The sequence below is a fragment of the Carcharodon carcharias genome, chromosome 16 (genome assembly GCF_017639515.1).
Source record: "Carcharodon carcharias isolate sCarCar2 chromosome 16, sCarCar2.pri, whole genome shotgun sequence".
Lineage (NCBI taxonomy): Eukaryota > Metazoa > Chordata > Chondrichthyes > Lamniformes > Lamnidae > Carcharodon > Carcharodon carcharias.
Genome location: NC_054482.1, coordinates 113,978,302 through 114,001,935, shown reverse-complemented (window position 1 = coordinate 114,001,935; position 23,634 = coordinate 113,978,302). Strand labels below are relative to the sequence as shown.

Here is a 23,634-nt window from a genome sequence, read left to right as displayed (position 1 = left end):
CTCCTATCCATCCCCCTAACTATTGAATCCCCTATCGCTACTGCTCTCCTCTTTTCCCTCCCTCCTTTCTGAGCTGAGGGTCCAGCCTCGGTGCCAGAGACGCGACCAATACAACTTGTCCCTGGTAGGTCGTCCCCACCAACAGTATCCAAAACGGTATACCTATTGTTGAAGGGAACGGCCACAGGGGTGATCTGCTCTTTCTGTCTATTCCCCTTCCCTCTCCTGACAGTCACCCAGCTGCCTGCCTCCTGTCTCTTAGGGTTGACTGTCTCCCTGAAACTCCTGTCTATTACTGCCTCTGCCTCCCATATGATCCGAAGTTCATCCAGCTCCAGCTCCAGTTCCCTAACTCGGTTTCTCAGGAGCTGCAACTGGATACACCTTTTACAGGTGGGTTCATCATGGACAATTGTGCTGTCCCAGACTTCCCACATGCTGCATTCGGAGCACTCGACTGCCCTAACTGCTGCCTCCATTACCTACTCCTAATGTAATTAAAGGAACTTACCCGGCCCTACCCCACTGGGAGCAAGCTCCTCCTCAGCCTCTGCTCTGCTTGAGCCAAAGCCTCAAAGATCCATTCCTTCACTGGACTGATCACACGCTGACCGCTCCTCTTCAGCTTCCCCTCCTTTTATTTTCAATCTCCCAATCACCTCACCTCTCGCGCTGTTTTCAATCTCCCAATCACCTCTCCTCTCATCCTGTTTTCAATCTCCCAATCACCTCTCCTCTCGTCCTGTTTTCAATCTCCCAATCACCTCTCCTCTCGCGCTGTTTTCAATCTCTCGACTGCCTCTCCTCTCACTGTTTTCAATTTCCCAATCACAGCATCTACTAGATGCACTGCAGAAACTCACCAAGGCCCCTTAGGCAGCACCTTCCAAACCCACAACCGCTACCATCTAGAAGTACAAGGGCAGCAGACACATGGGAACACCACCACCTGGAAGTTCCCCTCCAGGCCACTCCCCATCCTGACTTGGAAATGTATCACCGTTCCTTCACTGTCACCGGGTCAAAATCATCTAGAGTAATTCCTTGGGTGAAAATCATGGAACCTCCTCCCTAACAGCACTGTGGGTGTACCGACACCAAAGGGACTGCAGCGGTTCAAGACAGCAGCTCACCACCACCTTCGCAAGGGCAATAAGGGATGGGCAATAAATGCTGGCCCAGCCAGTGACACCCACATCCTGTAAATTAATAAAAGAAACCTGATACAGCCACAAAACACATCTCCTTTGAGAGATACAACAGAGGTTGAGCTATCACTAGTCTCCCCTGATCTTTGTTCACTGTTGAAGCATGCAGTCACTCAATGACATGTTTAGCACTGGCTGCACACTGCAATCAGGGTCATTAGAAGATTGCACAAAATTGGCACGATGCCAGAATCACAAGACATGGGTGTCGGCTAATCTCGCATTGAGATCCCCCACATCTATTTTTCAGGTGAATCCCACATTGAGATCCCCCACGTCTATTTTTCAGGTTAATTCCGCATTGAAATCACCCACGTCTATTTTTCAGGTCTATGAAATTGAACCCTCTCAGTCATCAGCCAATCTCGCATGGAGTTAATGATACAGCACAGAAACAGGCTATTTGATCCAATCGTTCTATGCTGCACAAAAGCCTCATCCAACGCCTCTTCATCCCACCCAATCAACAATCTTCTTGAAAAGGTAAAGTTATGTGATGCGGGGAAAATGCAGTAACTGGCCTCAAACACGCCTGTTTGTTTGGCATTGGAAATATGGGCCTGTGCCACAGCAGAAGGAAATGTTGTGTCTATAATGAGATGAGTTAACCATTTCCTTCCTTCCATCCTCAAGGCCCTATTGTCATGGCGATGTGTCATGTGTGATGTGGACTGTTAACCTTTAGTTTCATCAGCTGATTAGATAAATCTTGAACTACTTTTAAAAGACTTTTGCTAAGCATAGACACTGACTTTAAAATGGTTGTAGAGGTCACCTGACCTACGTATTGGCTAGGTCTGGAAACTTGGAATGTGGATTTTCCAGGAGACATGGCTGCAGGCAGTTCCCCTGATGGACTTCACACCTGCCATTTTCTAAACTCTCTACAAAACGTAAGGACAATGGACCTCTCAATTTCCTGGCCACAGAAACTACCAGGAATGAGAAAAGACTAACACAGCCATGATGCAACGAGAGTGTTAAGGATCCCTATCTGTTTTGTTAGCGTCTTGATTGCTTTGAGAATGGAGATAAAAGCTCCTTTAATAACATGGATCACCCTCCATTGTATACCAATAGTAGTTGTCACATAACTGAAACCCCCTTGTGAAAAGCTATGATGAAAAGCTTGTCTTTTTGAAACAGATGGAAACAGACTTGTATAAGGCACTAAGATAAAAACCAAAAAACTGCAGATGTTGGAAATCCAAAACAAGAACAGAAACAGAAATACCTGGTAAAACTCAGCAGGTCTGGCAGCATCGGTGGAGAAGAGCACAGTTGGCGTTTTGAGTCCTCATGACCCTTCAACAGAATTAAGTAAAAATAGGAAAGGGGTAAAATATAAGCTGGTTTAAGGGGTGGAGGGGGGGGGGTGATGGTTGTTGGGACAAGCAGCCAGTGATAGGAGGAGATAACCAAAAGATGTCACAGACAAAAGAACAAAGAGGTGTTGAAGGTGGTGATATTATCTAAAGGAATGTGCTAATTAAGAGTAGAGAGCAGGAAGCAGGACAAACAAGGTACAGATAGCTCTAGTGGGGGTGGGGTGAAATAATACTAAAAGGGCATAAAAGGTATAGATAATGTGTGGAAATACATTTAAAAATAATGGAAATAGGTGGGAAAAGAATAAACTATATAAATTATTGGAAAAAAGCAAAAAGGAAGGGGAAGAAATGGAAAGGGGGTGGGGATGGAGGAGAGAATTCAAGATCTAAAGTTGTTGAACTCAATATTCAGTCCGGAAGGCTGTAAAGTGCCTAGTCGGAAGATGAGGTGTTGTTCCTCCAGTTTGCGTTGAGCTTCACTGGAACAGTGCAGCAAGCCAAGGACAGACATGTGGGCAAGAGAGCAGGGTGGAGTGTTAAAATAGCAAGCGACAGGGAGGTTTGGGTAATGTTTGTGGACAGACCAAAGGTGTTCTGCAAAGTGGTCACCCTGTCTGCATTTGGTCTCTCCAATATAGAGGAAACCGCATTGGGAGCAATGAATGCAGTAGTTGAGGGAAGTGCAAGTGAAATGCTGCTTCACTTGAAAGGAGTGTTTGGGTCCTTGGACGGTGAGGAGAGAGGAAGTGAAGGGGCAGGTGTTGCATCTTCTGCGTTTGCATGGAGAGGTGCCGTGGGAGGGGGTTGAGGAGAAGGGGGTGATGGAGGAGTAGACCAGGGTGTAACAGAGGGAACGATCCCTACAGAATGCCACCGGGGGGGGGTGAAGGGAAGATGTGTTTGGTAGTGGCATCATGCTGGAGTTGACGGAAATGGTGGAGGATGATCCTTTGAATGCGGAGGCTGGTGGGGTGACAAGTGAGGACAAGGGGGACCCTATCATGTTTCTGGGAGGGAGGAGAAGGCGTGAGGGCGGATGATCGGGAGATAGGCCGGACACAGTTGCGGGCCCTGTCAACTACCGTGGGTGGAAAACCTCGGTTAAGGAAGAAGGAGGACATGTCAGAGGAACTGTTTTTGAAAGTAGCATCATCAGAACAGATGCGACGGAGGTGAAGGAACTGAGAGAATGGGATGGAGTCCTTTCAGGAAGCTGGGTGTGAGGAGCTGTAGTCGAGGTAGCTGTGGGAGTCAGTAGGCTTGTAATGGATATTGGTGGACAGTCTATCACCAGAGATTGAGACAGAGAGGTCAAGGAAGGGAAGGGAAATGTCAGAGATAGACCATGTGAAAATGATGGAGGGGTGGAAATTGGAAGCAAAATTAATAAATTTTTCCAAGTCCAAGCAAGAGCATGAAGCAGCACCAAAGTAATCATCGATGTACTGGAGAAAGAGTTGTGGGAGGGGCCCTGAGTAGGACTGGAGCAAGGAAATGTTCCACATACCCCATAAAGAGACAGGCATAACTGGGGCCCATGTGGGTACCCATAGCCACACCTTTTATTTGGAGGAAGTGAGAGGAGTTAAAGGAGAAATTGTTCAGTATGAGAACAAGTTCAGCCAGACGGAGGAGAGTATTGGTGGATGGGGATTGTTCGGGCCTCCCAGTGGGGGATGGAGGTGTAGAGGGATTGGACGTCCATGGTGAAGAGGAGGCGGTTGTGGCCAGGGAACTGAAATTTTGACGTGACGTAAGGTGTCAGAGGAATTACGGATGTAGGTGGGAAGGGACTGGACAAGGGGAGAGAGAAGGGAGTCAAGATAACAAGAAATGAATTCCGTGGGGCAGGAGCAAGCTGACACGATCAGTCTACCGGGACAGTCCTGTTTGTGGATTTTGGGTAGGAAATAGAAGCGGGCCGTCCAAGGTTGGGCGACTATCAGGTTGAAAGCTGTGGAAGGGAGATCTCCAGAGGAGATGAGGTCAGTGACAGTCCTGGAAACAATGGCTTGATGTTCAGCGGTGGGGTCATGGTCCAGGGAGAGGTAGGAGGAAGTGTCTGCGAGTTGACGCTCAGCCTCTGCGAGGCAGAGGTCAGTGCGCCAGACAACAACAGCACCACCCTTGTCAGCGGGTTTGATGACAATGTCAGGGTTGGACCTGAGAGAATGGAGTGCAGTAAGTTCAGAGAGAGACAGGTTAGAGTGGGTGAGAGGAGCAGAGAAATTGAGATGACTAATGTCACGCCGACAGTTCTCAATGAAATGATCAAGAGAAGGTAAGAATCCAGAGGAAGGGGTTCAGGTAGAGGGAGAATATTGGAGGTGGGTAAAAGGATCCGTTGAACGGGCAGATGACTCCTGCCCAAAGAAGTGAGCAAAGAAGGCGGCAGAAGAAGAGTTCAGCATCATGCCGAGCCCGAAATGCATTGAGATGAGGGCGTAAGGGTATGAAACTAAGTCCTTTGCTGAGCACTGTACGTCCAGTGTCGGAGAGGGAAAGGTTAGGGGGTTTAGTGAATATACGGCCGGGGCTGGGATTGGAAGATGGGGTGGGGACGGAGGGACGGGCAGGGGTGGAGGGTCATGGATGGGGGTTGGTGTCGATGAGTTGTTGCAGCTTGCGTTCATTAGCACTTGAGAGAAAGAGAAAAAGTTTCTTGTTGAGGTCTCGGATGAGACGAAGAATAAAATGAAAGTTGGGGCATGCGCAGCTTAGAAATAGGGTGTGGCAGTGCTGCTGGAGGGAGAGGTCGAACGTGTTTATATGGCGGTGCATGGCACTGAGTGTGGATCCCAGAATGTGACGGGAACAGCAATATGAGGAACGTTGTATGTCCCCGAGATATCTGTTATCCTGGGTGGGTTCGAATCATGAGGGGTGGAATTTCAGTTGAAATCCACGTTGGGTGAGCTGGAGATGGAGACAGTCACTGAGAAAGGAGATATGGCTGTGAAAGCGGATTTTAGTAAACACCTTGTCAAACACCAGGAGAGAAATGGAACGCAATGAAGGTGAACAAGGCAAAAGAGAGATTCGAAAATCCTGACGGAGAGTAGAACAAAACTTCTTCAAGGTAGGCATTTCTTGAAGAGAAGTGGCAGTCAATTAAACGCAGAGATAAAAACAAAAAACTGCTGATGCTGGAAATCCAAAACAAAAACAGAAACAGAAATACCTGGAAAAACTCAGCAGGTCTGGCAGCATTGGTGGAGAAGAGCACAGTTGATGTTTCGAGTCCTCATGACCCTTCAACAGAACTAAGTAAAAATAGGAAAGGGGTGAAATATAAGCTGGTTTAAGTGGGGGGGGTGCGGTGGTTTGTTGGGACAAGCAGCCAGTGATAGGAGGAGATAACCAAAAGTTCACAGACAAAAGAACAAAGAGGTGTTGAAGGTGGTGATATTATCTAAAGGAATGTGCTAATTAAGAGTAGAGAGCAGGAAGCAGGACAAACAAGGTACAGATAGCTCAAGTGAGGGTGGGGTGAAATAATACTAAAAGGGCATAAAAGATAAGTGGAAATACATTTAAAAATAATGGAAATAGGTGGGAAAAGAAAAATCTATATAAATAATTGGAAAAAGCAAAAAAGAGGGGGAAGAAATGAAAAGTTGCTACTCTTAATTAGCACATTCCTTTAGATAATATCACCACCTTCATCACCTCTTTGTTCTTTTGTCTGTGACATCTTTTGATTATCTCCTCCTATCACTGGCTGCTTCTCCCAACAAAACTTCCCTCCCCTTCCCCACCCACCCCCTCCCCTTAAACCAGCTTATATTTCACCCCTTTCCTATTTTTACTTAGTTCTGTTGAAGGGTCATAAGAACTCGAAACATCAACTGTACTCTTCTCTGCCGATGCTGCCAGATCTGCCGAGTTTTTCCAGGTATTTCTGTCTCTGTTTTTGTATAAGACACTAGTTAGGCCTCATCAGGAGCACTGCATCCAGTTCTGGGCACCATACTTGAGGAAGGATGTGAAGGTATTGGAGAGAGTACAGAGGAGATTCACAAGAATGATTCCAGGGATGAGAAACTGTAGCTATGAGGGTCGATTGGAGAGGTTGAGACTGTTTCTTTTGGAGAAAAGAAGGCTGAAAGGAGATTTGATAGGGTCTGAAGGGTATAGACAGAGTAAATAGTGGGGAACTGTTCCCACTCAAGAGAACATTAAGTGCTAGAGGGCACAAATTCAAAATAATTGGCAAAAGGACTAAATATGATGTGAGGAAAAATTTTTTCAACCAGAGGGTGGTTGGAATCTGGAACAAACTTCCTGAAATTGTGGTGGAGGCAGGTTCGATCGAGACCTGAAAAGAGAGAATGTGCAAGGTTATGGGGGTAAGGCAGGAGAGTGGGACTAGGTGGAATGCTCTTTCAGAGAGCCAGTGTAGACTTGATGGGCCAAACGGCCTCCTTCTGCACTGTAAAAACACTGTGATTCTGTGATACCTTGAGGAAGTCTTCAGAATGGACCATTAACACCATTTCTCTTTCTCCCTATTGTTCTCAACTTTAGAGCCCTATCTCTGTTATATTTTTGGAATACATCACAGAGATAGAGAATTTGAGTCAAAAGGAACTCTGCCGGCTTATATCAAACTGGGGTCAACAGAGAGAGAAATTCTGAAGGACACTTCAAAATTCCAAAGCAGCATTTCCAGAGAAAAAAATCAGAACCATCATCTAAAGAACTGCCTCAACCACGAACAACAGTGAAGGACTCATAAACAGTGAGCTCTATTTTTTGTCTCTTATCATTGCATCTTACTTTGGCAAAAGGTTAACTTCCTCTACTGTATAACATAATTTTGCATGTTTTTATGTGTGTTTGTGTGTGTGTGTTTGCGTGTGTGTTTTTACATGTGTACATGTGTGTTTGCATTTGTGTATGTGTCTCCATATGTGTGCATCTTTGTGTGTGTCTGTAAAAGTGATTGTTGTAGCAGCTGAGACATGTGTTTACTTTTTAAAAATGTTTTAATATATTTGCCTGGATAGATTTTTTTGCACAATAAAACTAACCCTTTTTGTACTTAAACTCAAGAATGCCTGTTGGAATGAATTCTTTGCAATCGGCACATAAATAGTTAAGTATATACGCTGAATTGGCATTTCACCCTTATAAGTGTCTAAAAATCTGTTACGATCAATCGAGGAGTAAGAAAGAAAGGTCAAGGCACCCATCCTCACCTGATTGTAACATTATAAACCCTAATACCTTGCCTGCTTCCATCTGTGAAATGCCCATACAAATTTTTTTTAATGATATGACATTTACAAATATATTCCTAGATTGGTTTACCTTAAGGAGGTAGGTGTTCTGCCCCATTGGAATAATGTTCAGTCCACAGTTAATTCTCACACCAGCTCTGTTCAAGCCACTTTCTGGAAGCCCAGTCAGAATAACACCCTCATATGTGTAAACATTCATCATACCTTCGCTGAAACTGGGTTCTACAGGCAAGTTAAAATAACAGTAAGATACTGACATGCAAAACCTCCTAAGTGAAGCTGGTATTCAAGGTGATGTTCTGTTTAACCTAGAAAAATGACACTTACCATACTTTAACTTTTGGCCACCTAGAAGAATAAATGAAAAAGAGTGAGCATAATTTAATATTGAATATCAAATGTTAAAATGAGGATAAAAATACAATTGCTATGTGTACCACAAACATTTTCTTTGAACTCACCCACAAGGGATACAATCAACATGAAAATGATAGCCCTCATATTGACAATCAAATGAGACTGGCTGAAGTCTGGCTAGTGATATATAGTAGTTAATTCAATACCACATGACTATGTTCTTTTGTGGAATAATTGGACTTCTATGGATCCCAAAGTCAAATTCTTTTTGGAACAGTATTATGAGATATAAAAGACCATTGACCTGACATAGATTAAGTATAAATGCACAGGTTATAATGACCTGTTTGTAGTCTCTGTTGGGACAACAAATATGTGACGCATGTTTTATTTAGTCAGGTTTCATTGTTGATCAAGCACTTGGACAAGTATCAGCTGACTAAAGAAAGCCAGTATGGATTTGTGAAGAGCAGATCACAGCTGACTAACTTAGTTAATATTTTTTTTTGAGTAGGTCATTAGCATGGTACAGAGCATTTATGAATAGTAGTTAAGTAGGCATCTACTGAGGTTCCACGCAAGACATTATTAGGAAAAATGAAAACTCATGGAATTTGAAGTAACCTTGTGATGTGGACTGGTAATTGGTCGGTAACTAGGAGTCAGAGGTTAGGAATAAAGGAAAGGTTCTCTGATTGATAGGAAGTGAATCTGCAAAGGTCGGATTAGGAATGGAAGGTCTCCAGGAGGTCATGATGGAAAGTCGTGCATCAGTCAGAGGAGTTTCCAACATGAAATAAAGTCAATGTATTTTAAATGGAGTAAGACCAGATTAGCACTGGCAGTAACATCAGAGCAGAAAAATGCGGCAAATACCTAGCAGGTCAAACAGCATCTTTGGAGGGAAATAGAATTAATCGGCTTGATTTTCATGTTAGAGGCAGGTAGTGGGAGTTGGGAAATTTCCCTTCATGCCCCATCTTATCAGTGACTGATTCTGCACAACATGAACTGTCCAAATGGTTGGGTGAATTGTTGCAACCAGTTTTGACCAAGTTTTCCACATATGCGGGGATGGACTCCTTCACATTTGCGAAGGCCATACAGGGCTTGCGTATCGATAGCAGTGCTTTGTACATGTGCTCACTTGACATTGCTAGCCTATTCACCAATGTTCCACTTAAGGAAGCTAAAGATATTCGCGCTGGAGCACCATAGTATGGCAATCTAGATCCGCCACCATTGCAAGAATCAGTGTTCATCAAACATATGAACTCGGCAACTCGCGCAGTTGAGTTCAGTTTTAATCACACCATGTATGCCCAAATAGACGTGATCCAAATAAATGGTTGCCATGGGATCCCCTCTAGGACCAAATCTTGCAATCATCATTGTTGGGTTCCATGAGAAACGTGTCTTCGATGGAATGACACATAACCTCCTACTTTCCGATATGTGGATGATACGTTTGCTATATTTAAATCTGCAGCTACATGTAATAATTTCCTTACGTGTCTTAATGGGCTGCATCCTGCACTCAAACTCACCTTTGAAATGGAGCAGTCAAATGGGCTCCCTTTCCTTGACGTATTAGTTAAGAAATCTGCCAGGGGGGCCTCTGGTCTATCACAAGCCTACCTTCACTGGTCAATACACACACTGGAATTCTTACAGTTCCACACGCTATAAGATTGGTCTTATCAGCAACCTTGTACATAGGGCCTGAGACATTTGCTCACCATGCAAGCTTGATGCTGAAACGGTGCATTAAAGGCATCCTGCAGGATAATGGCTACCCTGGTCAGATCATTTTGCGCTGTTGTTATGACATGTAGATGATGTGTGTCAGGCAGACCAAATCCACAAGGGAAACCTGGTCATGCTTTCACAATGGTTTTGCAATTTGTATTTATTACAAGATGCGTGCACTGAATTCAGAAGTAATAAGTCCACCAAGATTTGAAAAATTTAGAGATTTTAAAAATTAAATTAAAGTATTTATTAACAAAATATAAAAGATTTCAAGCACATACATAAAACTACAAAACTTACTATTATAATTACTCCTAAAATTCTTAATTAACCTAACTCCTAGTTATATTCTCTTTAAGGCAATGGTCCAAAATAGATCTTAGATTTTAAAAAGAACGAGCAAGCTAAAACAATACTCACTTGACAGTGGAATGCCCATGGCTTTTCCCCAACTTCAGTTTTGTTATATAGCAGACTTATGCACAAATGCTGGAAGCTTCATTAAGGCTTTTCACACACTCCTATTAGATCTTTCATTCTCCTTTATATATGTTGCTCTCTTTATAATACATAAATCCTGTTGTTCCATGTGTCTTTGAAACTGTATCTTCCTCATAATGTAAAATCTTTCATGTTGCCAATATTGCCACTAACCTTTGGGGAAAATAAACACATTCCTTAGCCTTGCTTATCTGGCTAGTTGTAAACAGACTAAGATCCCTTTGAAATCCAAATCTCTTCATTTATCTAAAAATGCAAATTCCCTTCATACCTTCCACCCAGCTAGAGTGTTGCGTGCAGAGCTAGAGTATTGCATGCAGTTCTGGAATCTGCATTATAGGAAGGATGTGATTGCACTAGAAAGAGTGCAGAGGAGATCTACCAAGGCTGGAAAGTTTAAGTTATGAGGAGAGATTGGATAGACTGGGGTTATTTTCCTTGGAGCAGAAGAGATTGAGGGGGGACATGTTTGAGGTGTATAAAATTATGAGGGGCATAGGGTAAACAGGAAGGAATTTTTCCCCTTGGTGGAGGGACCAATAACCAGGGGGCATAGATTTAAGATAAGGGGCAGGAGTTTTAGAGGGGAAGTGAGGAAGAATTTCTCACCCAGAGGGTGGTGGGAATCTGGAACTCACTGCCCGAAAGGGTTGTATAGCAAAAACCCTCTTAACATTTAAGAAGTATTTGGATGTGCACTTGCGATGCCATGGCATACAAGGTTATGGGCCTTGTGCTGGAAAATGGGATTAGAATAGTTGGGTACTTGTTTGACCGGCGCAGACTCGATGGGCCGAAGGGCCTTTTTCTGTGCTGTAGACCTCTATGACCTATAACTTACATGCAAAGCCAGCATCTACATTTACTCATTAGCATGTCAAGCACCTAGCTCCTTTTGATGATTTCAAACTTGCAATCTACTTGACTCCAAATGTAATTAAATCACAGAGACCCAACTACACTGACCTTCATAAACTTACTTCACAATAAAGCAGAAAAATATTATGAAAATGATTGTGTTTTTATCACCTGTACATTGTTCAAACTCATGAATGGGCTTAAGGCTGTCACTTTTGATCCTGAAAAGTGCCCAGCCTACCTCAAATTACCCTGGAAGGGCAAGGAATCTCAAACATTTGAGCAACAGGCGAAGCTAGCTGTTTCACTCTGCTACTATGCAGTAGCAATACGAGTGGTATTCACCACTAACAGGAAGCTGCCATCAAGCCAAAAAGATGTTCCGCCTAGCACACAAATGAGTAATGTGGTATATGAATTTCAGTGCCAGTGATGCCAGGCATGTAGGCCATACATTCCAAAGACTGGCGGATCATTGTAAACAGCCTGTCCCAGCCGAAGTTTGGAATGGGAGAGTATGAACTGTATCTAACCAGCCCATGTTTGCAAAACTCAAAATACAAGTCTCCAACATTCGATGTGATTCTGCGATTTGACAGCATTTGCTAAATAATCCTCAGTGTTCTAAGGATTACGCTGACAACCAATTTAAGATTGTCAGTCGGGCTCAGAATGGCGCATTTGCGTACACTGAAGCTACAAATATTAATACACAGGGCCCAGTTCTTTGCAGACAGAAAGAACATGTACATACATTGTACCTGTTTCAGCTAAACAAAATAAGTGACAGCCATTCACTAACTCATTCCTCAGGGAAATGCCTTGACCAATCAGGATCAAGCTGGGTGGTTTAAATTTCAAACAATGTTTGGCAGTTACTGTCTGTCACCATCAGTGGTGCATTCTCCATGGCAACACCACTTGCCAACCAATCAGCATACTCTTCACATGCAGTATAAATAGTTGTTTTCCCCTTATATCAGTATTCTTACAAAGTGCCCTAATAAGCTTAGACATGTCTCTTTTTTCAGCAATATGGAGTTATATCCTTTTTTAAGGAGATCAAAACTGTACACAGTAGTCCAGATGTCGTCTCACTAAGGCCCTTTACACTTGTAGCAATACTTCCCTACTTTTATACTCAATTCCCCTTGCAATAACAATGCTTTGATCTGCTTTGAGTCAAAATCCCGGATCTCCCTCCCTAACAGCACAGTGGGTGTGCCTACACCAGATGGACTGCAGCGACTCAAGAAGGCAGCTCACCACCACCTTCTCAAGGGCAATTAGGGGTGGATAATAAATGCTGTACTAGCCAGCGATAGCCAAATCGCATGAAAAAATAAAAACAACTTTGATCACAGACAATAATAAAACACATCATTCTGTGCATGACACTGATTATATTCCTAATAATAGATTGCAGCATTTTCCCTGTGACAGATCTTAGGCTAATTGGCATATAGTTTGCTGCTTCCTGTCTCCCTTCTTTCTTGAATAGAGGTATCATATTAGTGATTTTCCAATCTGCTGGGATGTTTCCAGAATCTAGTCTATTTTGGAAGATTACAACCAATGTAGCTATTATGTCTGCAATCATTCCTTTTAAGACCCTAAGGTGCAGGCCTTCTGGTCAGGAGGAATTGGCTTCCTTTATTCCAGATGGTTTCCCTGTAACTTTTCCCTGGTGATTGTGATTGTTGTAAGTTCCTCCCTTCCTTTTACCTCTTGACTTTCAAGAATTCATGGGATGATTTTTGTGTCTTTTACAGACCGACACATAATATCTGTTCAACCCTTCCACCATTTCCTCATTTCCCATTATTAATTCCCTATTCTCACTCTCTAAGGGACTAACACTCACTTTAATTACTCTATTCATTCTTAAATACTTAAAGGACGGAATCATCCCAGAGTTGCACAAAGTTCAGTAGTGAGCGGGAAAAAGCACATTTTACTCGCCAACCACAATGGCGGCTTTGCACGCCATACCATCCCATTCCCGATGTGCCCTGCCTCAATAATAATGCATTCCCGGGAAACATGCTGGATCGCTGGCAGGGAGGCTTCTCTTTCATCCGCCTTGCTGTCACCCCAGGCCTTCAGTAGTCCAGGTGCTATATTTAAATGGTGCACCTGCACAGAGCTAACTCTCTCTAAGAGATTGGAAGCTGCTGCAAAGCCAAAGGGAGGAAACAAGCTGCCCCCAAATTTAGTGAGGCCTCCCTTGGGCCCAGTGAGGGCCCGGCGTGAAGTCCTCTACCCACGCTCTGGGTGATGACCAGCCAGCAAGGTCACCAATCCAGCATGGGAGATGGTGGCGCAGTGGTCAGCGCCAACACCCTGCAAAAGAGGACAGCCACCCAGTGCTGAAAGAGGATGAATGATCTCCTCCATTCCACCAGGGTAAGTCACCCTTCTCATCTCCCTCAACTCGCACACTCACAAGCCCATCACACATCCACAGGGATCTCACTCACTGCCGGTTCAAGGGACATCACCATTCACTCTCTCTCACATACCTTCATCTGCCCTGTGGATTGTGTCCTCATCCCATCCATGGCACCACCCACCATCCACACACACATGCCAAGCATCCTTATGACCTGGCCTGGCGGGCATCCTGCTTACACCCTCTCCATCGGTATTTATGCAGGATAAGTTGGCACACAACAAAAGGGAGAGGTCACAGGCTGGTGGAGGAATGCCTGACATCAAGGTCCTCACAGACTTTGAAAACAGAGCCATCCAGCTAGCTGGTGACGATCTGGACCGTTCCTGTGCTGATGGTAAGGTCGGCGGTGCTTAACCAACAGAGGATGCAGCAGTGCAATATCCATCAGGTACCCGTGCTGTGAGTCAGTTCCCCTGTTCCGCAGCCCCCTGCCATACACTAATTATCTCTACTTGCTTTCGCAAGCACATCTGGGTAGCAGCCAAGGGTGTCCATAAGCCAGGTCCTCAAGTCAAGCCCCAAATACACCCCAGAAGAAGAAACTGATGACACCCTCATTGAAGACCCATCACAGCTCTCACCCACACCCTCCACCAGTGCAGAAACACACACAGCTCAGTGGGACCTAGATCTAGAGCAGGCTCAGGTTCACAATCTGGTGGTCACCGCACGGACACGTGTCCACAGCAGGAAGAGACAGGTTCAGCCGTGCTCCCTGGAACTCGAAGGGACTGCTGAAAAAGAGGCACCTGTGAGGTCCAAGTCAGATGGCAAGCCTCTGAATTCGGCCTCCCAATTCATCATGGAGAGTCAGCAGAAGGCGGGGGAACATCACGCAGAGCTGTTGGAAGCCCTCAACAGAGTGGCTCACGGGTCAGAGGAGTATGTCCCCCTGCTGTCTGATGAAGGGGCACCCACATATGAACAAACTGAAATTTCCACGGGAAGGATAGCAGATGCCACGGAGACCCTGGTCCAGCAGAACATGGAAATGCGCGTAGACAAGCGCTCTATCGCGGTAGCCAAGGATGATTTCCTGCAGTTGCAATACAAAGGGGAAATGGAGCACCTCAATGTCCCTCAGGATGCTCCTTACCCTCAAGGAGTCAAGCTGGGGCCCTCAGGCAATCGAAGCGAGGAAGAGCAGCAGCTGGACCCTTCTGGGTCAGCCACTTAGGAATCTCACAGGCTGTCTTCTTTCTCCGAGTCCCCTTTGCCTGTGACCCCCTCAACCCCGTCTTCTGTCACCTCAGAGGGATCAGCTGGCCCACAGGAGGACGGCCAAATCAAGCCGGGTCCCTCAAGGCCTCGGCTCTCCAGAGGACCCACCCTGAAGTCATCAGAGGCAACAGGGCCAACCACTGCACAGGCTGTCTCCACCCCTGCTGCGGATGTCAGGGCAGCACCTAGAAGAAGTGGTAGGGTTAGAAAAGTTAAGAAATTTTGATCACAAGTGAACACATTTTGTCACTTTATAAACTGAAAATATACACATTTTCACTGAACAATGTGTAATGCTGTCTTTCAGTTTCATTGCCAGACTCCGCGAGTCCTCCTGCTGCCTCCCGTCCTCCCCAACACCCAACCCCCACGAGCTGTTCAGCTGCAGCAGCCGCACCACGAATGATTCTGGACGGAGAAGTGTACGTGTGGCAGGGCCTTTCGAAGCCTCGTGTGAGCCTCTCCCACACACAAGGAGCCTTCCTCCATTATACTCATCAATGTCTTGAACATTTTCAATGCTGCCGGCTGGGGTTCTCTTTCAGTTGGCCATCTGAGCCGACCTGCATCTCCGCCCACCCACTGACCTCACTCCCATGCAGCACCTGTGTCCATCCAACATGAGGCTCTGCCCACTTTTGATTTCTACAGCCATGGTAGTTGTTAAGTTTCTGATCAGCTCCCCTGTCCTTTCCTTACTCCCAGACACCCACGTCCCTTCCCCCATCACATTGACCCCCCGGCATCACCTTCCATTTCCCCATCATCACCTACCGACCTGAACCCTTGTCTTTCCAGGATGTCCAGGTGAACGTTTACATTCCCTACCTTCCTGAGAATCCCACCCCCATCCACATTGACCTTTCCAACCTCCTCCTTCCCACCTCCAGGGTTAGTGTCTACCTCCGAGACCCACCCTTGACGTCCTTTCTACCCCTATCACCACACCCTCACCCTCCCACCCAACTGGCTCCCTCTGCCCCCTCTCATACTCACCATTCCCTTCTACCACACCCACCCTCTTTGCCCCCCAGGAGGCAGTCATTGACTCCACAGACACCTCTCTTGCACATTCACCTGCATATCCCCCACCCTTACTCCGTCCTCCACCCCTACTCCCTCCTCTACCCTTACTCCCTCCTCCACCCTTACTCCCTTCTCCATCCTTACTCCCTCCTCTACCCTTACTCCCTCCTCCACCCTTACTCCCTCCTCTACCCTTACTCCCTCCTCCACCCTTACCCTCTCCTCCACCCTTATTCCCTCCTCCCCTCTGACACCTCCCCCCAAGACTCCTTCCCTCCTCCAAACTCCTTCCCCCCTCTGAAATCCTTCCTTTATACCTCACGACCCTCCCTTTGTACCTATCTCCCCACTTGTCACATTCTCCCCGTTACATGCTCCTCCCTCCATACTCTCTCCTCCCCCTCCCAACCTTACCCCCCGGCACCTTCTTCAGCCCCCCACTCCAACCTCACCCACCCCTAATGCCTTTGACCCCCACCTCCCAATCTCAGCATCCCCTGTACACCTTTCTGTTCCAGTCACACCTAAAGCTTCCTCGCAAACTCACCACCTCCCCAACCCCTGGTTCACCTTCATCTCCCACTCACAGCTGGACCTTCCTCTCCCCTCCTCGCTGATCATCCGTAGCAGCCCATGGCCAAGACTGTGATGTTCTGAAGCAGGCCTGAGACATCAACGGAGACCTCCCACCTTCCGTGTGCTGCTTTGCCATGGAACCATGTGCATAAGGATCCACCCAGCATGCGATACCTGTGTTCCTCCTGTAGGGCTCCAGCATCTTCTGCTCCTTGGATGTCCGTGATCTGAGCAAGGCCATAAAGGTGAGGCCCGACTCCTGCACATCACGCTTGTCCAGAGGTGTTCTGGGCCGGTGTGTTTTCCTGCCAGTGTAATGGTAAACCTGACATGGGGGGACGACTCCATTCGGGCCTTACTTTACCTCCTATTACCAAGATGCAAATGGGGTTCTCGCCAGCCTCCAGCGGGATTGGCGTTTTGCCATGGTAGACACCATTGGCTGATCCCGCTGTGATTTCACACCGACATGAAACCGATTTTTGGTCTTTTCAGCAGATTGTGCCCAATGCCAATGCAGCCAGAGAATTCTGGCCATAGAAGCTCTTACTATCTGTTTTTATATCCATGAATAGCTTTCTTTCATGCCCTAATTTCTCCCTCCTATTTTTTAAAATCTGGTTTCTGAAACCTATCCGATCTCCTGGCCTAACAATAATCTTTGTGCTACCGTATGCTGTCTCCTTCAATTTGATACTGTCCTTAACTTTCTTATCTCACCATGGATGGTGTATCCTTCTCATAATATCTGTCTTTCCTAATGGAATATTTTTTTGCTGCGAGTGTCTGTTACTGTTTCTCTACTGGCCTACCTTTTAACCCATTTCCCAGTTCACTTTAGGCCACTGAGTCTCCATACCCTTGTGATTGTGTTTATTGAAGTTTAAGATCTTAGGCCTTGTTATGATCCCAGCTGAGGTTACCCCTGGGCAAGTCTGATCCCAGAGTGGAACCCAGCTTGATAGGTCTTAACTTTTATTTGATGTTTAGATACATAGAGAATAGCTACTGAACAGAGTCGCAGGAGTCAACTGATGAACTTTTAACAAAAGAATAAAACATTTATTAAACAAGGAAAGATGAATTACATTACAATGCTCCTTCACCCACATCTATACCTTTACAAATATATACAGATTTGTAAGGATAACACAAGTTACAAAAACTATCTTATGGACTCATAGACATCTACAGCACAGGAGGAGCCCATTGTGTCCGTGCCAGACAACAAAGATCTGACCACACTAATCCCATTTTCCAGCATTTGGCCCACAGCCCTGGAGGCTACAGCAAATCAAATGAATATCTAATGTTATGACACAGCAGTTGGTAAAGCAGAGTTATTTAAAAATCCCAGAGGGAAACTTTAAACAGTTGTCATAACTTATATTTTTAAGTGGTATGTTTGAGATGCAGCTCTAAGTTCAAGAATCAGACCACCAGTTCTTGGGAGGTTTGTATATCAAACTACATGAGACATTTATTAATTTACACAAGTTAAGTAGGTACACATGGCTACAAAGTACTACCACCATAAGTTTTAACAAACTCCAAAACTAATTTCCGTTAAGGCAACATCAACCCATAGACTTCAAGCAGACACCAGACAAGGCGTTTTCACCTTACAATTTCAAAATAAGGTCCTTTTCACTTTGGTTCCTTTGCAGACACAGTGCTTACAGGCTTTGCTGTTAAATGCCTCTGCCCTGCACACATAAAACTGCCCTAAGTTATACCCAGCACATCTCATTGAATGTAACTTCTCAATGTATCACTAGCCCCTTTGAACTCCACCTTTTCTAACAATAAAACCCCTTTCATAGTACCAATTTTATTAGTAATATAAGGATTGATTGGTCTCTACTAGCTAGGTGTCAGATTTCACTCCCTTTCTTGAATGCTCTTTTCTTCTTGGGACTTTCTCCTGTTCAACTCTCCTGGATTTTTGGGGTTTTTCTTTAGCTTGTGACTGGCTATCTGTCTCCTTCACTCCTGTATGTCCTAGCAGCTACTTTCAAAACCAGTTGAACTCAAACAGCTTCCAGAATCAAACTTCTGTTTCTACCTTTTCTGTGTTTGTCTGTGGGAGGGACCTGCCTCTCTGGACCCCTGTTGCTAGGCAACAGCCCAGTTCTTCTACTCTTGCTTATTTACCTTAGTTGCAACAGTCATAAACCTCTCATTAGAAATGCAGGCATCTTTTAAAGTGAAATTAAAACTCAATTTGACTTTTTTTTAACACACAGATGCAGAAATACAAATCAAACTTAAACATTAAAGCTAAAACTCATTCCTAACACCCACAAATACTAAAATAACTTACTTAAATTGTCTCCATTTCCTAAGAACCTACATTTCTCATCCTCAAACCTGGAGGCTCCTTTACCATGAGGTAATTAATTACTCCCATCTCATTGCATATTATCAGGTTCAGAATAACCTGCTCTCTGGTTGGCACTAGAACATACTGCTCTAAGAAATTGTCCCAAAAACACTGTATAAACTCAACTTCCAGGCTACCTAACAATCTGATTTGTCCAATCTGTATGAACATTAAATTCACCCATGATTATTGTAATATCTTTCTCAGAAGTCTCCATTGTTTCTTGTGCATTCTGTCCTCCAGCGATGAGCAATAAATGCTGGCCTAACCAATATTATGACCGGTCCACAGGCAAAGTCCTCCAATTTGTTACAATCCCAGAAGAGGCACCCCAAATTATTAATTTCCAGAATGGGACCCCAATTTTGTTATGCTCCCTGGTAAAGAGGAATGAATTGGCTCACATTCTTTATTCAACCCCCTCAATTGGCCACAACAAGGTTAATTTGAAAGGGACCCCTTCCCCCATGGATACCTTTTCCCAGTCCAAATGTATTTATATTTTAGAAGGAGCCAATTTAACCAGGCTTTCTTGAGTCAAAGAAAGAGTAACTTTATTAGACACTAAAACCCCAAGAAAAAAATAATAAAAACACAACACACATACACGCTGATCAGAACTGAGAAGTTGAGTCCAAAAGTAAAAGTTAAAGAAGAAATTTGAATCAGTCTTTGGCTTGCCCATGAGGAATAGATGGCAAAACATTGCAGCCGTTAAGTTGCATGATTACGGTTGACAGGTCCCTCTTACTTCTCAGTCATGTGACCTGACATCATTATTACTTCAGCATAATGTATGCTTTTGATGTTACTCTTTACGCTACATCCCTCCCCAAGTCTTTATCCGCATCATATTTACATCATCCTATAGTGGAGTAGCTCTGCTAATTAAGGAGGACATTAGTACAATAGTGAGATGTGAACTTAGTTCAGAAGATCGAGATATGGAATCAGTGTGGGTGGAGATAAGGCATAGCAGAGGTAAGATATCACTTGGAGGTTTGGGTGTAGTTTATAGGTCCTCTAATAGTGACTACACGGTTTTTTTTTAGTCATTCATGGGTTTTAGGCATTGCTGGTGTCATGTCAGTGGATCACAGCCCTGAATTACTTACAGACATGAATTTACCAACCCTGTTCTCTCACAATGTCTGCATTAGTGCATTTGTACTGGTAATCCATAGAGGAGATTGCTAACTGATTTCTGTACACTTTGGCCCAGTTCGGTGGGGAGCAGAGGTTGGTAATCATGAACGGTCAGAGTTAATGACAGTTTCCTTGCTCAATAATAACCTGGACGAATGAATGAGGATGGGTGAAGGGTGAGTGAATAAGGATGGGAGAGTGTGAGTGGGTGAGTGAGACTGGTGGGTGGGTGAGTGAGTGTAGGTGAGTGAGTGAGACTGGGTGAGTGAGTGAGAGTAAGTGAGAGGGTGAGTGAGGGTGAGTGAGTGAATGAGTGTGGGTGAGGGTGGGTGGCTGAGTGAGGGCGAGGTTGGGTGAGTGAGTGAGTGAGGGCAAGTGAGAAGGCGAGTGAGGATGAGAGAGTGTGGGTGAGTGAATGAGTGTGGATGGGGGTGGGTGGGTGAGTGAGAATGAGTGAGTGAGGGTGGGTGAGTGAGAGTGGGTGAATGAGCAAGTGAATGTGGGTGAATGAGGGAGGGTGGCTGTGTGAGTGAAGGTGGGTGAGTAATTGAGGGTGAATGAGTGAGGGTGGGTGAGTGAGTGAGGGTGGGTGAGTGAGGGTGGGTGAATGAGTGAGGGTGGGTGAGTGAGAGTGGGTGAATGAGTGAGGGTGGGTGAGTGAGGGTGGGTGACTGAGTGAGGGTGGGTGAGTGAGAGTGGGTGAATGAGTGAGGGTGGGTGAGTGAGGGTGGGTGAGTAATTGAGGGTGAATGAGTGAGGGTGGGTGAGTGAGTGAGGGTGGGTGAGTGAGGGTGGGTGAATGAGTGAGGGTGGGTGAGTGAGAGTGGGTGAATGAGTGAGGGTGGGTGAGTGAGGGTGGGTGACTGAGTGAGGGTGGGTGAGTGAGAGTGGGTGAATGAGTGAGGGTGGGTGAGTGAGTGAGGGTGGGTGAGTAATTGAGGGTGAATGAGTGAGGATGGGTGAGTGAGTGAGGGTGAATGAGTGAGGGTGGGTGAGTGAGTGAGGGTGGGTGAGTGAGGGTGGGTGAATGAGTGAGGGTGGGTGAGTGAGTGAGGGTGAATGAGTGAGGGTGGGTGAGTGAGTGAGGGTGAATGAGTGAGGGTGGGTGAATGAGTGAGGGTGGGTGAATGAGTGAGGGTGGGTGAGTGAGTGAGGGTGAATGAGTGAGGGTGGGTGAGTGAGGGTGAGTGGATGAGTGAGGGTGAGTGATTGAGGGTGAGTGAATGAGTGTGGGTGAGTGAGCAAGTGAGTGTGGGTGAATGAGGGAGGGTGGTTGAGTGAATGAGGGTGGTTGAGTGAGTGAATGTGGGTGAGTGAGTGAGGGTGAATGAGGAAGGTTGGTTGAGTGAGTGAGGGTGGGTGGGTGAGGGTGTGTGTGAGAGTAGGTGAGTGAGTAAGTGAGGGTTTGTGAGGGTGAGTGAGAGTGGGTGAGTGAGTGAGGGTGGCTGAGTGAGGGTGGTTGAGTGAGTGAAGGTGGGTGAGTGAGTGAGGGTGAATGAGTGAGTGAGAGTGGATGAGTGAGGGTGAGTGATTGAGGGTGAGTGAATGAGAGTGGGTGAGTGAGCAAGTGAGTGTGGGTGAATGAGTGAGGGTGGGTGGGTGAGGGTGTGTGTGAGAGTAGGTGAGTGAGTAAGTGAGGGTTTGTGAGGGTGAGTGAGTGGGTGAGTGAGTGAGGGTGGCTGAGTGAGTGAGTGAGTGAGGGTGAGTGAGTGAGGGTGGGTGATTGAGGGTGCCCAGGCAGCAGGCTCATCAAGACAATGATTCTCCGGATGATTTCTGCTCAAGCTCAGTTTTCCGGTTGTCCACAGTTGGGCTGGGGTCTCCTCCATTCAGCTCCGTCACCTCCATCTCTCCCTCTTCCTCTCCATCGATCTTGTCCCAATTCTCCACATTCTCCAGCTCTCAGTAATACTGGCTGTGTAAAGTCAGGCAGCAGTGTGGATCACTGACCTTTCATTGAGAAACCCCTGCCAGTGTGCAAATTGGCAGACTGACAGGGCTGGAAGGGAAGACAACAGCAAAACCGATTGGCAACCCAGGCATCTTGCAGCAGGCGTGCACCCATATTAGGGATCCAGGCGGCTGTGGTGACAGTCACATCCCTCCCTATTTCTTGTGTCTCTGTACAGTTTAACACATAGGAATTCTCCACATATTGGCAGTGATGTCACCTGTGTTATTTCATTTTACACAAATAACAGAGAGAAATGGAACAACGAACATGCATGCACCTCAAATGGATTTTCATTTTGGAAATGGATATTTTTTCAGCCAGTGAAATGTGTACTTGCAGATTAAACACCAGTCCTGTTCCCATAGAGGTAAGGCTGCCAGCTTAAATTTGTGTCCATTGCACTGCCCAAAAGTCACATTTAAATCAGAGGTAGGTGTATACATCTATAGCATTGGAGTCCCAGTGTGGTCCAACTAATGAACCAGGGCAAGAATGGGGCATGCTTGACCTCAGCCTATCAGTCCCCTGTTCGAGTTTACTGCTCGGCACCATTACAATGAGTGAACTCCAATTACTGTGACTGGACTTAATGATGTCATTTTGAAGCACAAATTCAATTTATTTCCGCACTTGAGCTAATTTTACTGGATTTAATCTATATGGGTGTTGCCTTATTGAACATAAATCCCCATATTAACGTTATGCACGGCTAAACCTGTTATCCTCAATTTATTTCCGCAAATTGCTTTGTGTAATTGCAATAACTCTTTCAAATCACTTGGACAATTTTCTGGAAGGTAACCTAACAACACATTTAGATTCTTAAGCACCTCCTCATTGTCCAATTTAGTCAGAGGAAGGTCAAGTAATTTTACAATCCATAATCTCTAACCCCTTTTCCTTACTTACAACTACCAGTACCTCCTCCTGTTTATCCTCTCTATCAAAGTATTTTTTGAGCATATTTATATGGCACACTCGTTGACCCTTTCGTTTATCTGCGGTATTCACTACATAGTTTACTCCACAATCTCTTTTCGATTTGGTAAGGTCCACTAAACCTTGCTTCAAGAGTTCATCTGCCACCGGCAACAACACTAATACCTCTTCCTCAGCCACAAAACTGCGAGCCTTTGTCTTTTTATTTGCATTTGCCTTCATCACTTGTTGAGATACCTTTGAATGTCTCCTAGCTAACTCACATGCCTTATTTAATCCTTCCCTGAATTTCATCACATAATCCAGGGTAAGTTGTTTCAGAACTTTGAGTCACTAATTTCTCCTGAATCAGTTTGATGGTCCCCTTACTTCATGACCATAAATTAATTCAAATGGACTGAACCCTGTTGGCTCATTAGGGGCACCCCTAATAGCAGATAATAAGAATGGAATCCCTGGATCCCAATCATGTGGATAGTTTAACAGGTTGCATACCATGCAACCTGTTAAACCCTCTTCCACTTGGCTGTGGAAATTCAAGACTTCAGAACAAGACAGCTTTTTGCAACCCAAGAGATTTCTGGCTTAACTGGATGGCTGATTCAAACTGCATCTTCTCCCAGCCTAGAGCTGCTTCCAGGAGATCTTCCTAACACAGCCAGCCAACAACAAAATAAAATAAAA

General features: G+C 45.3%; 1 protein-coding gene across 1 annotated transcript in view; it reads right to left on the bottom strand.

Moving 5' to 3' along the window:
* LOC121288987 (vitellogenin-like) overlaps positions 1-23,172 on the bottom strand; it is a 114,724-nt gene extending 91,552 nt beyond the window's left edge. Inside the window, exons 1-3 of the mRNA XM_041207848.1 lie at positions 22,887-23,172; positions 8,110-8,130; positions 7,853-8,004 (exon numbers count right to left, since the gene is read on the bottom strand). Coding sequence (XP_041063782.1) covers positions 7,853-8,004; positions 8,110-8,130; positions 22,887-23,172 — 459 coding nt within the window. The remainder of the gene's footprint in view (positions 1-7,852; positions 8,005-8,109; positions 8,131-22,886) is intronic.
* Positions 23,173-23,634: the final 462 nt, after the last annotated feature.